This window comes from Rhinolophus sinicus, linkage group LG10, assembly GCF_036562045.2.
Source record: "Rhinolophus sinicus isolate RSC01 linkage group LG10, ASM3656204v1, whole genome shotgun sequence".
Classification (NCBI taxonomy): domain Eukaryota; kingdom Metazoa; phylum Chordata; class Mammalia; order Chiroptera; family Rhinolophidae; genus Rhinolophus; species Rhinolophus sinicus.
The window spans coordinates 94,156,704-94,170,067 of record NC_133759.1 but is presented as its reverse complement, the minus strand read 5'-3'; the positions used below and the strand labels follow the sequence as shown (position 1 = coordinate 94,170,067).

Below are 13,364 nucleotides of genomic sequence, written 5' to 3'. Positions count from 1 at the left end.
TGTATCCTCGGTGCTTAGCATAACTACCAGACACATAGAAGGTATTCCATAGATTTGTTACATGTGACAAACACACTTTTCTTTCTTTCTTTCTAGCATAGTTCATGATATAAACCAAGACACACACTGGTAGTTTGATTTAATACAATCTAAGGGGAGACGGATTTCCCTAACAATCCTTGCCTCCAGTCAGCCCATTTATTTCTTATCTCATTTACTTATGAAAGCAAGTTTAACTGACTTTCCTTCCCCCTTTTACCTAGGGTATTCTCATAGCAAAGAGAAGTTACAGAATTCAAGGTAAGAGTAAGTGGTGGGGTAGGGGAAGTGGGAACCTCGGAGGCCCTGCTCTAACAGGGCTTTGATCTCTGCTCTTAGAAGTCTTGCTCTGGGACTTTGGGATCTAAACTTCAACTTCCTTTTGGCTTTAGACCTAGATTTGTGAATTGCAAACACACTGCTCTGTTTACTCCCTGGTCCCTCTAGCTTCTTTAGTCCTAAAGTTAAGGTATAAAATTTATCTCCCCATTGATAGGAAATGCTGTTTTATTTCTATATTAATGGAATTTTTCTGACCCTTCAGTTGATTAACTTTTCTCTCCATCGAGGCTCTGGTCTGGGTATTGGGTTCCAGAAGTGAACAAGACACCCAGAACCTACTCTCAGTGATTTTTACAGTCCAATCACAGGTTCTTCCCTCTAATAACCAATTAGAATCACTTACACAATCTGTTGTCAACCCCAGAGCAAATAAGCTCGAATCTTTAGGGATAAGGTGTAAAAGCAGAGATACTTTTCTAAAAGCTTTCCGAGTGATTCTACTGTGCAAACAGGGTTGAGAACTGCCTGTCTGTTACAGTGCAGCCTTAGTCTCCATTCCTGACTGTATTCACACACGTCAGTGCGTACACGTGCACATGCCGCGATTCCTAATACACATAGGCTATGAAACGTGTACTAGATTGTAGTGGCATTTGGTACATTGGGAGGAGAACGCAGTATATTCCAAGGAAAAAATGACTCTGTCCATTGAACACTGTCTGAACCACTAATAGTATTAGACTAACTATAGGCAGTATATTTATGAAGACAAAGTGGTCTGCAGTGAGGAAGTCAAAAACGGTCAAATAAAATATCAATTATCTGTGGTTTTAGATTATCTGTGTTAGTATTCTTCCTTACAGCTGGAATCTGAAATGTGATGACATTCATAGGTAACATTTACATGCGTCAATTCATTATTTGTGACATTGTTTGGTTAATGTTCATCTCTACCTCTAAAGGTCAGCTTCATAGAAAATACAAACTTGTCTGCCACGTATTACCTGGATCCCCTAGCCCAGCACCTGGTAATTATTAGGCACTGAATAAGCATTTGGTTACTTAATGAACAAATACTCCTTACAACAGCCCCGTGGGATAGCTTATTATTCCCATTTTACAGATGAGGACCCTGAGACACAAAGTTTACTAATATGTGGCCACTGTGGGATCTCTGTGTTTTGTTCACTGCTGTATCTCTTGCAGTATAGAGTGACACACTAAGTATTTTTTGAGTAAATGAATGAAAAAATAAAACCCAACATACCCAAGATCAGATGGCTGGCAAGTGACAGAGAGAATTGAACCTCAAATCTGATTGGATACATAATACATTCATTTTTTTCTTTCTTTCTTCTTTTTTTTTTTTTTTTGAAATTGTTCCAGCCCGCCGAAGAATTGAAATAATAGCACAAGAAACAATAGAACCCGTTACCTAAACACGAGATATAACATGTTGATATGTTTGCTTTATCTGTTTCTCTATTTATTCACACAATTTCTTTCAGAACCATTTTAATTATGTCAGACATCTTGACACTTCACCTAAACACTTCTATCTGTACTTCCGCAGAATAAGGATATTCTATTCTCTTAGATAACACAATGCCATTTTCATACTTAAGAAAATTAAGATTCATTGAAATTTCCTCAGTGTTCCTCCAATTATTTTGTTGTATTTTATGTTTTTCCCCCTAGTCTGGACCCAGCCAAGCATGACACACTGCCCTTGGTTGCTGTCTCTTTGCAAAGTCTATTCTCTTTATTCTGTGTTGCCCAGGAAAGGTTTAATTCAACCACACCATTTTATTTCCACAGCCTCATCACTTTGGCGAACCGCCCTGCCTCAGGGTTAGCAAATATCGTAGATGGGTGGCACTCAGAGGGAAATATCTATACCATTGAGGAGAACGTATACGAAATGGAGGATCCGTCTGAGTATTACTGCCCCGTCCTCAGTGGGCCGCCATCCTGACAACCTCTGGGGTCACCCTGCTGTGCCGTCAGACCCAACTTCATTCTTGAGCTTGCATTGTCTCCTTTGAAAAGTATCAAATGTGTCAGCCAATTCACTTTAAGTTCCTGTCACGGCCACTGAGCACTGTTTTTCCATTTTCTGAAGACAAATAGCTCACAGAGGGGTTGAACCGTGACCTGCACTGTCCTCAGGTCCCAGCATTATCTCTGCATTCCAACCCTGAGGTTACTCAACTCAGAGACTGCTAGTCGGGGCATTCGAACTCAAATGGGCTTTTGTGTAAAGTAGGAATTCTTCATATGGGGTCTCTGGAATTCCAGGAAATTCAGTCACATGACGTGTCCACGAAGGTCCTGGAAATGTATGGGAAATTAGGTGTTGATACATGTGCATATCTTTTTGGTACAGAAAAGGTAAAGGGGCCACTGATTTTGAAAGAGCTCTGTGAGCAATAAAAGGTTAGGAAACTACTGGAGTAGGAGTAGGTGGTGTTGAAGGTTCCCTTTGCATCTCAGGGTTTAAGCTGCTTAGAGTGTTGACTCTCCAACATTAAGTGTCACTGCACAGCTGTCCTTTGCCAGTTAGGAAGATGGCCCAGTAAGACTGTCGTGTGACAGAAGCTACTGGAGAAAAAGGAAGCACACTTGGTGTACGGTGCCAAGTTTTGCTTATGCTCGGAAAAGGAAAAATCTGTGACCAACTTCTCTATTCATGGAGAGAACTGAACCTATGTTTTTCACAGAAGAAGAAGCAGCACCTGGGACCCAGATTTCATTTCCTGGTGGAAAGAAGGCAAAGGGCTCCAACAATCTGTATTTATCAACATCAGATCCCTTGATGGAAAGACAATGGTCCCTAAGATTGAATTTCAAGATTGTGGAGACTAGGTCCGCCTTACTTATTTGTTGCCTCCCTAATGCTGGGACTGCTCTGACACATAATAGAAATTTACTAAATATCTTTGGAGTGAGAACAGTAAATAAGCAGTGTTCCCTTACAGCTGCCAAACCGTTTATTCCCCGCGCTCTTCCCAGGATTTCACAAGGGAGTGCCTCAGCAAACTGAGGCCTGATGGAAAGATATTGGAAAAGCTCCTTTGAGGGGAAGTCTCAGCGAACTGAGACCCCATGGAATTATATCGGTCCCTCCCCTTCAATGGATTCCTTGGAGTTGTGTGTGTGTGAGAAGGCAAAGTACAAGCTGGAACACAATGGGAACTTTCGGAGAGACAGCCAGCAGGCTACTAACACACAGATCTTGAGATTAACAATCTTTTACCTCTTTAGAAGTTTACCAATAAAAACAAGGGTTGGCCCAATTTGGAGTTCAGTCCCTGAGGCTGATCCCCTTGGCCTGCGCTCTATTCTAACTTTGGCTACTGTCTTTTCTTAACCCTGCGCCACCCTTCTCCCTCCCCACTACCCATGTCATGCTGGATGTGACAAAGCAGAAAGGTAGCTTCTTGGAAAGCCCTTTTCATTGCAGAGCTCAGAGCTCTGTAACCTCACTTCTTAGAGAACTCGCAAGTACCCCAGCTCCCGTATGTGCTCATCCGTAGGCCAAGTGGCCTTCGCTTCTCAGCATCGTGTCCCACCCCAGGCCCTTGGAAGTCTGTTCCCCTGTCGCCTGGTTGCCCCTTTCTGCTGAGCCCTCCTCAGCGCATAAGGATTCCATCTACCATATGGAACCGTCACTGCCCGCAAACCACCCTCCCTAGCTGATGACAAGAGTGCTGCAGTGCTGCAAGTAGGAGATGCTGGTCAGCAGATGCAGGCGGCCTGTTTGTGTGTTTCTCGAAGTCTTTCTGGCAGTCTGAATTGTGGTGTATGTTGTGTGAATTGTGGTGTTTGGGCTGCATGTAGACGGTTTCGGGAAGCACTGGCTTTCTACAGGGAGATACGCTATGTAAGGGAGATCATTCTGTAAATTCATAGGCAGTGGCTCTCATACAGGCTGAAACGTTAATCACAAAAAATTCAAAGTTTTGAAGTTCTAGAGAGAAAGGACTTCAGAACACATTTGGTTGGACCAGATCAATGGCTCCCCTCCCATAGAGATTCTTATCCTACAAAACTCTTTAAACAAGGGCATGTGTACAAGGATTATCGTTGCAATGACGTTCTCAAGAGACTTTTCCATCGGTAGGGGAATAGTTGGTTATTGTGGTATGTCAACACATTGGCGCAGTTCAAAAGAGTCAGGTGATTTTGTCATTGAGCTGTTTTGCTAATTCAGCATGTATTCATTAAGTGCTCACTGTGTGCCAGGTACTCTGGTGCTGAGACCATAGAAAGAGACCAAATGGACACATCCCTGATCCCACAGAACTTCTAGTTGATCTGATTGTAGGAGGGCTCATGCCATCCATTCATTCAGTAAACATTTATTGGCACCTACTTGGCAGGCACTGTTCTAGTCCCATAGGAATATAGCAGTGAAAGAAGCAGACACAACCCCTACTCTCACAGAGCTTCAGTTACTTAGCGAAGGAAAATGCTATACTAAGTCAAGAAAAAAAACAGTTCTAGAATGATGCAATTTTTTTCTTTTGCTTAAGCATACTCTCAGAGAATATACCCAAATTGGTATGGTTACCCCACGGGGGCAAGTGGTCAAGAGACACACTTTCACTTTTTCCTCTTAACATGTTTCTGTAATTGTTTGATGATTTCCTTTTTTTTTTTTTTGTAGTAAAAAGATTAAATTTAAGCATTATAACAATGTTTTCCTTTCTGCCCTCCTCATTATAGAAAGAAATGAACATTGGACAGGTAAGTTCAAGGTCAAGGCCGCCAGTAGAGCATGCCAGCAAGCCAAGACTGAAACTCATGTTTTCAGAGTAGGATCCATCATTCTACATCAGTTACTTGGAATGGGGAAGATGGCAAAGGAATGGGGAAAAGCTACTACAAATACCCTGGATGTGACAAATGATAATTAAAGAGAGTGCAATACATTGAATATGTGGTTTGTTCATAGAATTGCCTTAGGATTATTTTTTCCCCCAGAGGTTTGTCTGTGAGACCCACAGTCTGTGTAAAGAGGGGGCCACTTGACTTTTTAGACTGAAAAAGTAAGATCTTACTATGTTTTATCTGTCTATTACTTCTTCTAGGTTTGGAATTCCAGAAGCAGAAATTCCAAGCAGTTCCTTATTTTATTGCACTTTGCTTTATTGTGCCTCAAAGGTGTTGAGTTTTCTGTTTGTTTTTTACAAATTGAAGGCTGGACTCTCCAACAGCAAAAAGATTCCAACTCGGTCTATTTGGTGGCCTGGAACTGAACCTGCATTATCTCCAAGGTATACCTGTAATTGATTTGGGGGCACCCACTTGTGCTTACTCCCATTTAAATGTTAATTTTATTCTCATTTAAATTTAAATTGAAAAAATTAAAGTAAGTGTGATTGATTTGTCTCCAGATTTCTGTCAAGAAAGTCTGGATCCTTCTGGAGATAAGTAGAGATACCTACAGCTGTAATTTTTAAGATTTTCCATCAACCATTTCTTGGACACAGTTGGCAAGTGGGGAAAAGGAGAGGGACAGGTGGACCATTTGGTTGAAAGTTTCTCAATCTTAAGGAGGGCTCAGACTTTGGCTGATTTTCACTGGAAACCTGTGCAAAGGAGCAGTAGGAGTCAGAAATGGTAATTTCAGGCTTCTAGAGCCTCTTATGTTTTTCTCAATCACGCTGACTGAGAAAGTCATTCCAAATGACTCATTTACTCATAGCAGTGAGTTTCTTTTCTGAATTCTTGTTCAAATTCCTTTTGCTTGTGGTGTGATTCTCTTTTCCCAGAGAAAGCAGTGACATTTTTTAAAAGTCATTTAAGCTATTCATGTGTGGTGGTGGTGATGGGATATTGGTTTGTATATGCACATTATTTTAGTATAGTTGTTTTGTAGTATGTCACCTTTGGAAAATATCTTATTATAGCTTTATAGTCTATACTAGCTTCATGATATGAAACAAGGTGATATGCTAGCTTTTGTAATTTCTACATGTTTTAATTTCTACTTTTTCATTCATTTTAAATCTAGTTCGTGTAAAATAGAAATATTTTACACTCCAATGCAATGTTTATTTTCTTTTGGTCGGCTCTGAAACATCCATATATCCATATATCCATATATATATATATATATATATATATATATATATATATATATATATATATATATATCATACCTGTTTTTAATTTTATTGTCCACAGTGTTACCTGCCATTACTGCTCAATTTTGTGCTTAACTTTGTTCTTGTTCAGAAAACACTTAAGTAAAAACTAACAACTGTATAAATGTAAGTGAAGGTTTTTCTCCACAGTTGTGTTATGTAATACTCATGTTATAAATGTCTTGATGCATTTCTTCATCCCAAAGTTTGCCACTAGATCTTAGAAAAAAATCTCTTGACCTTTCTAAGGACTAAATCTTAGCGTTGGAGTAAGAATCCAGCAAAATCTGCCCACAGCCCGGACCTCAGTGAAGTCCTCAGAGGAGCTGTACTTTCTTGGTTCTCTCCAGCCACCAACCCTCCAAGTCCAACAAAAATGTCTACTATAGAAGCAGCAGCCAAATAGTTTCTCATCACCATGGGAGATAATAGTTATCTGACTTGATGGAATTTCAGATAAAAACTAAGCAGTATGACATTTCGCTATCCCAGCTATTTTATTTCAAGCAAATGTGCTTATGAGGGACACTTTGGTGGGCCACCTATTTGGAGTCATGTGCCTTACAGTGTGTTGAGGTTCGCGTAAGAATCTCCAAGCAGAAGACACACGACTCGTTTGTATCCTCAATGTTGTTCTTCTAATGTTTTATTTTGAAATTATTATTTCAAAATAAATTATTTTATTTTGAAAATTTTTTTGGATATTATTTGAGATTTACAGACTATTGCAACAATGGTACAGGGAGTTCCTGTATTCACCAGTTTTCTGTAATGTTAACAGCTGACATAACCAGGGTACATTTGTCAAAAGTAAGACATTAACGTTGGCATGATACTATTTTCTAAACTATAGACTTTGCTTAGATTCCTACTATTGTGTTTTTAAAATTTTTAATTAAATGCTTTTTGGAAAATTATAGTAGAGTTTTGGTTAAAGGTGAAAGTCCCCATTCTTTGTCCTCATGAAACCTGTTCCCCAGTCCCCCTCCCCAGCAATAATCAGGTTATTGCATTCTCTTTCTGGACCAGCACTGTCCAGTAAAATTACAGTGGGAGCTATATAGGTAATTTAAAATTTTCTACTAGCCACATTCAAAAAAGTAAAGAGGAAACAGGTAAAATTAATTTTAAGAATATATTTTATTTAACTCAGTCCATCTAAAGTATTATTATTTAATGTAGAAAAATATAAATAACATTAATGAGTTTAATTTTTTTCCCTCATTTCAAGTCTTCACAATTCAGTATTTTACATTTACAGCACATCTCAATTCTGACTAGTCACATTTTAACTGCTCAGTAGCCAAATGTGGCTGGTGGCTACAGTATTAGCACAGTTCTGGATCATTCTCTCTTCTCTCTCTCATACATACATATTGGAACTTACTTTCCCCCACTATTTATAGAAGGCCTTGGTCCACGTCAGAATACGTGGGACAACAGCCTTTATTTAGATAGCTATGTAGTATTAAGTAGAACAAATGTGTATAATCTATTAAATCACTTCTGCATGCACAGAAACTTAGTTTAGTTTTGTTTTTTCTATTTCAAATAAGGCTGCAAGGACCACAAATACATACATGTATATATATATATATATATATATATATATATATATATATATATATGTATGTGCATTTGTGTGTATATATATATATGTATACATATGTATGCATTTGTGTATACTTCTAACATATATACCGTGTTTCTCCGAAAATAAGACCTACCCAGATAGTCAGCTCCAATGTGTCTTTTGGAGTAAAAATTAATATAAGACCTGGTCTTATTTTACTATAATATAAGACCCAGTCTCATATAATATAATATAATATAATATAATATAATACAATACAATACAATATAATATAATACCGGGTCTTATATTAATTTTTGCTCCAAAAGATGCATTAGAGCTGATTGTCTGGCTAGGTCTTATTTTCTGGGAAACACAGTAGTTCTAGATATGGAATTGCTATGTCAAAAGATATGATCATGAAGTATTATGGCTATCGAACAATAATTTATTTTAAAACAAATATGCCAGTGTATTGCTAAATGTGTATTATTTTTCTCAAGGCAGTCATTTTATAAACTATTCCAGTAATGTTCCTTTCACTCAAAATAATTTGCTTTTGTTTTTTGAAATTTGACTTCAGAACCAGTTTAAGCTGAAATACCTAGTCCAAATTACTTTCATACCCCTTATTCCTTTGTAATCAGTTATTCTTTATTCACTTATTCATTTCCTCCCTCCCTCCCTCCCTCCCTCCTTTCTTCATTCCTTCCATCCACCACCCATCCACCCATCCACTCGTCCATCCATCCATCCATCCATCCATCCATCCATCCATCCATCCATCCAAGAGACAGCTTCTTAATTTGCATCCCCCTACTCCACTTTTGCTCTCCTAATAGTTCATTCTCCTCATGTAGAAGCCTAAGGATTTTCGTTTTCTTTTTTAAAATCATCAACCAGACTCAATTACTCTGTTACTCAAACTCTTTCAACAGCTTCCCATGGGACTCTATTTCTGCCGACCTCATCAACCTCTCCTTATTCTCTCTGCCATACTGGTCTCAGACTGTCTGCTTCTAGAACAGATCATGTTTTTTCCTGGTTTTAGTGCCATTTCAATGGAGTTGTTTTCCTGTTTGGAATACTTGTCTCAGACTGTTTGCAGAGCTGCCTCTTTCTCATTGTTGAATTTCTAGCTTAAATGTCATCTAAGAACTTTCCCCAACCACCCTCTTTAAAGTACCAACCTGCCCATGTCTACTCCAGTTTATTTCCTGCACAGTTTATTCCAATCTGAAATTCTCTACTTTATTTACATTTTTGTGATTTGTCTCCCTGGACCCTCAACTAGAAAGTAAACTATCATTCATCTGATATCCCAGGGGGCCTGGTACAATAATTCACTCATAGTAGGTGTTAAACAAGCTTTTGTAGAGTGATTGAATCAATGAGTATATGCCTGCTATAATGCAAACTCAAGCCATGAGAAAGGCGCCACAGATAGAAGATTCGTGTTTTTCCTTCAAGGAAGTCAGAGTCTATCGGGGCAACCTGATATCCAAGCAAATGAATACAATAAAAGGCAGTAAGCATTAACAGACCTGAATACTAGATTATGAGTGATACAGAAAAGCATTTTTTGGCAATTTCTTCTTTTTTTTTTTTTCTTTTTCCTGGAATTGCCAATCCTTGTCTTTATCACTTCCGTAATTTATGTCTATAAAATTTCAAATGACTCATAGAATAAGGATGGTCTGGCACACAGCAGGAGCTCAATAAATATTAACTGGATGAATGCATGAAGTGATACAGGTGACAGATTCTAACAGCAGACACCTACATAAATATGTAGTGACCTGATTTGTGTTTTCTACTTTGTAGAAAAACATGCTTTGCAGCATAAGTGCTGATACATTAATTTATGCATTATTTTATAATCTTCCATCTTTCTAGATGCTTGGTGATATCTGAATGTAGCTTCAGTCGATGTACGTTGCTTTCTTTTCCCTCTATTTGAGATAAAGAAAAAGATAATTGTTGTTAGGCTACGAAAAATATGTTACGTAAATGTAAAAGAATTCCACTTTTATAAGAACATAGTTTGGGGGTTTGCTTGGTGTTTTTTTTTTGGTGTTTTCCTTTAGTTAAAACATTTTACATGCATTATATAAGCAGTACATTGGTACATTCCTGTTGTAAAATAGTCAAATGATTTACGAATGGCCTTAAACTGAAAGACCCCCTTGTCTCAGCTTGCTTTCCTATTAGAGAAGACACTGAACAGTCCGATGGGTATCCACACATGATTTTCCATATAGATTCATATGCACATGTGTACTATGTTGTTATTTTGTTACAGCGTTTTTGCAAAAATAGCTTCCTATGGAATACATTTGTGTGAATTTTTTTCACTGAATATTTCTTGAAAACAGTCCCATGTGAGTGTCCCGATAAAATGTTGGCATTCTTTGTCAATGTATATTGTTAACAAGCAGAGGGTTTCGTTAACATTGTTTAACGTCCCATTGCCTACCACCGACACAGTGCCCTGTCAAGGCTTTAGACAGAGCTCAGCATTCATTCTGAATAATTGCTACTAGCACAGACATTTCAACTTGGTGTGCAGGTCCTGCAGAGGTCCTGGTTTGGGAGAGTTGGGTTCCTTTAGAAAACTACCCTAACCCTATCTGGTGAAAGCACAATGCTATTGGTCTCTTTGACACACCCAACTTTCCTATAATGGATGTGGAGGAAATGTCTTACAATCATGTGATAAGGCAACAAGGCACAGTGGTTACAAGTGAAAGTTTTAATCCAAAAGCAAACCTGTGTTGTCATCAATGTTTTTAAGTAGACAACACCCATTGTTTTGGTCTTAGGGGGAAAAAGGCACCATCATATCGTAATTTCTTAGGGAAACATTCTGCTGTGAAAAAGTAGTGCCCATTAGCTGTGTGAGCAAGAGCTCAGCTCACATCCAGTTTTCTGCTATCCTTGACATACACAAGCTCAAAACTCTGAGTGTCAATGACATGCTGTTAACATCTGAACGGTGTACAATTTATATGGGGACACAGGGTGGCTCTACTTCATTCTTATTAAAGGTGGCAACTTATTTTCCTAAACTTTCCAGGGCAGAGACTGTAGGTTTGTTTTTTCTTTGCATCGAATGTTCCATTGTTTAGCACGGGGTTCAGTGAATACTTGGTGAAATAATGACTGTTGAGTGACAAATACAGTTGAGTAAGAGGAGGCAAACCCAGCTCTCACTTCTGTGTCTGCCCCAGAGGGTATGTTCTATGGATTCCATCATCTGTTCCTTTTTTTGTCCCCAGTTTATGCATTTTTAAGTTGAGGAGGTGGCCCCAGGTAGTATAAGGCCCCTTCATGTATAAACAGTATCAAAATCTACATGACATTTCAGGCCTGGAGTCTGACCTGAAATCAAGATCTGTGCTGAATCTTTGAAAACCAGCCTAGCAGAGAACAAACACTGTCCCAGCCCACTAATATCTCCTGGTAATCTATTTAAGTTAGTAAGTGGATAAAATTCAGCAAGAAGATTGGCAGACTGGAGAAGACTGACTTTCAAAGCTATTTCGCAAGATTCTTATGTAAAGGTGTGGCAAAGAGATAAAGAATGGAATTCTGGAAAAAAGTTGTCTTTACCCATAAAAACCTTTGGGGAAAAGATCTTTTACAACCACCAGGAGAGCTGAAAGTCTCGTTACTCACCCGTAAGTAGGGTCCTCTGAAAATTTATGCCGAAGAACCAGAACTTTGTTGCGTGAACTTTCTGAGTATTATATGGTATATTCGGGTAATGATGATTGAGCCAAGAGAAATTAGGGAGAATTCAGGGAGGGGTGGAGTCAAGGTGGCTGAGTAGGTAAATCCTTAACTTGCCTCCTCCCAGGAACACATCGGAATTATAAATCCATTATAGGGAAACCGTCACTGAGAACCACCTGAAAACCAGCTGGACAGAATTCCTATAACGAAGGACGTAAAGAAGACGCCACGTGGAGACAGGTAAGAGAGGCAGAGACACGGTCTGGGCAGGTTCCATGCCTGTGGTGCGGTGGTTAATGAATGGGGGGGATAGCTTGCCTACAGAGGGCTCTCTTAGGGAGCCTCTGGGGTCTGAGCCCCACTGGGCTCCCCAGTGTGGGGCACCTGTGCTGGGAAGGGGAGTCCCCATAACATCTGGCTATGAACACCTATGGGGATTATGTCTGAGATGGATGAAGGCTTGTGGGAGACCAAGACTCTGTATTTAGAGGGTTTGGCACTAACTTACTGCCAGCACAGAGGCGGTAGTTCGAGAAGTGCAGGGATTTGTGGGAACTCAGGACAGAAGCTCTGATGGGTGCTATTGTTCTTTTTTGGGCTCTCTTCCCATCTGGCTGGCCCTGAGCTGGCAGGCACAAAATCTGTCCCTCTCCGTGAATCTAGCTACCACCGTCCTCCCTGCTGTGGCATTTCCCTGAGCCCCTGCTCCTCCTGCTAGAGCCTCTTCCCAGAATTCCAGACGTTCACAGGGGCCTTGGGGCCCATGTAGTCCATCCCAAATGCCCTGAAGCTCTACAGGAGTAGAGCTTCTGGCTCTCCCCGCAATCTCTGTCGAATGCCCTCACGTTCAGCGCAAGCAGCAAACTGGGTGTTCATCAACAGATGAATGAATAAAGGTCATGTGGGACATACATGCAATGGAATATTACTCAGCCATAAAAAGAATGAAATCTTGCTGTTTATGAACAGCATGAGTGGGCCTAGAGGGTATCGTACTGAGTATAGTAAGTCAGACAGAGCAAGACAAATATCATAGTTTTCAGTTATTTGTGAAATTAAGAAAAAATAAATGAACGTATGAAACCCAACAGAAACTAACTCACAGAAAACAAACTGATGGTTACCTGATTAGGGTGGGGAGGGGTCGGGTGAAAAAAAGGTGAAGGGAATTAAGAAGTACAAATTCAGTTATACAAACAGTCATGGGAATATAAAGTATAGCATAAGGAATATAGTCAATAATGTAATAATTCTGTGTAGTGCCAGTGGGTACTAGACTTAATTGTGGTGAGCACTTTGTAAGGGATGAAAATGTCTAATCACTATGTTGTATACCTCAAACTAATATCATATTATATATGAACTACAATTTAAAAAGGAAATTAGGGAAAATTCACATAAATTAGAATTCTTTGGATTTCTTGGGAAATAGGTTCTCATATAAACGGAATTGTGGACTTAAACGTCTGAGTTGTTTGGGTTTTTTCCTGGGCAACGTCAATGAGAGGAAAAATGTGCTGTTAGAGAGTCCCTATATATTTAGGCTTAGCTGAAAGCTGTGTAACCAGAGTCAACACATGCCT

At 39.4% G+C, this 13,364-nt stretch overlaps 2 protein-coding genes across 8 annotated transcripts in view; both read left to right on the top strand.

Annotated features, from left to right (window-relative positions):
* The window catches only part of HAVCR2 (hepatitis A virus cellular receptor 2), a 73,725-nt gene that overhangs the window by 13,872 nt on the left and 46,489 nt on the right, over positions 1 to 13,364 (top strand). The window contains exons 6-7 of one of the 5 annotated variants that reach the window (XM_074313842.1): positions 5,524 to 5,600; positions 11,906 to 12,011. In XM_074313842.1, the coding sequence (XP_074169943.1) occupies positions 5,524 to 5,582 (59 nt within the window). In that variant the 3' untranslated portion in view covers positions 5,583 to 5,600; positions 11,906 to 12,011. Of the gene's footprint in view, positions 1 to 263; positions 301 to 2,139; positions 3,669 to 5,523; positions 5,601 to 6,722; positions 7,243 to 11,905; positions 12,012 to 13,364 lie in introns of those variants that run through there. The other 4 variants (XM_074313843.1, XM_074313844.1, XM_074313840.1 and 1 more) reach the window with 4 other exon arrangements.
* The window catches only part of LOC141567296 (hepatitis A virus cellular receptor 1 homolog), a 37,512-nt gene continuing 36,065 nt past the window's right edge, over positions 11,918 to 13,364 (top strand). For 2 of the 3 annotated variants that reach the window (XM_074313835.1, XM_074313836.1), the window contains exon 1: positions 11,919 to 12,021. The gene's annotated coding sequence lies outside the window, so the exon portion shown is untranslated. Of the gene's footprint in view, positions 12,022 to 13,364 lie in introns of all 3 variants that reach the window. The other variant, XM_074313834.1, reaches the window with a different exon arrangement.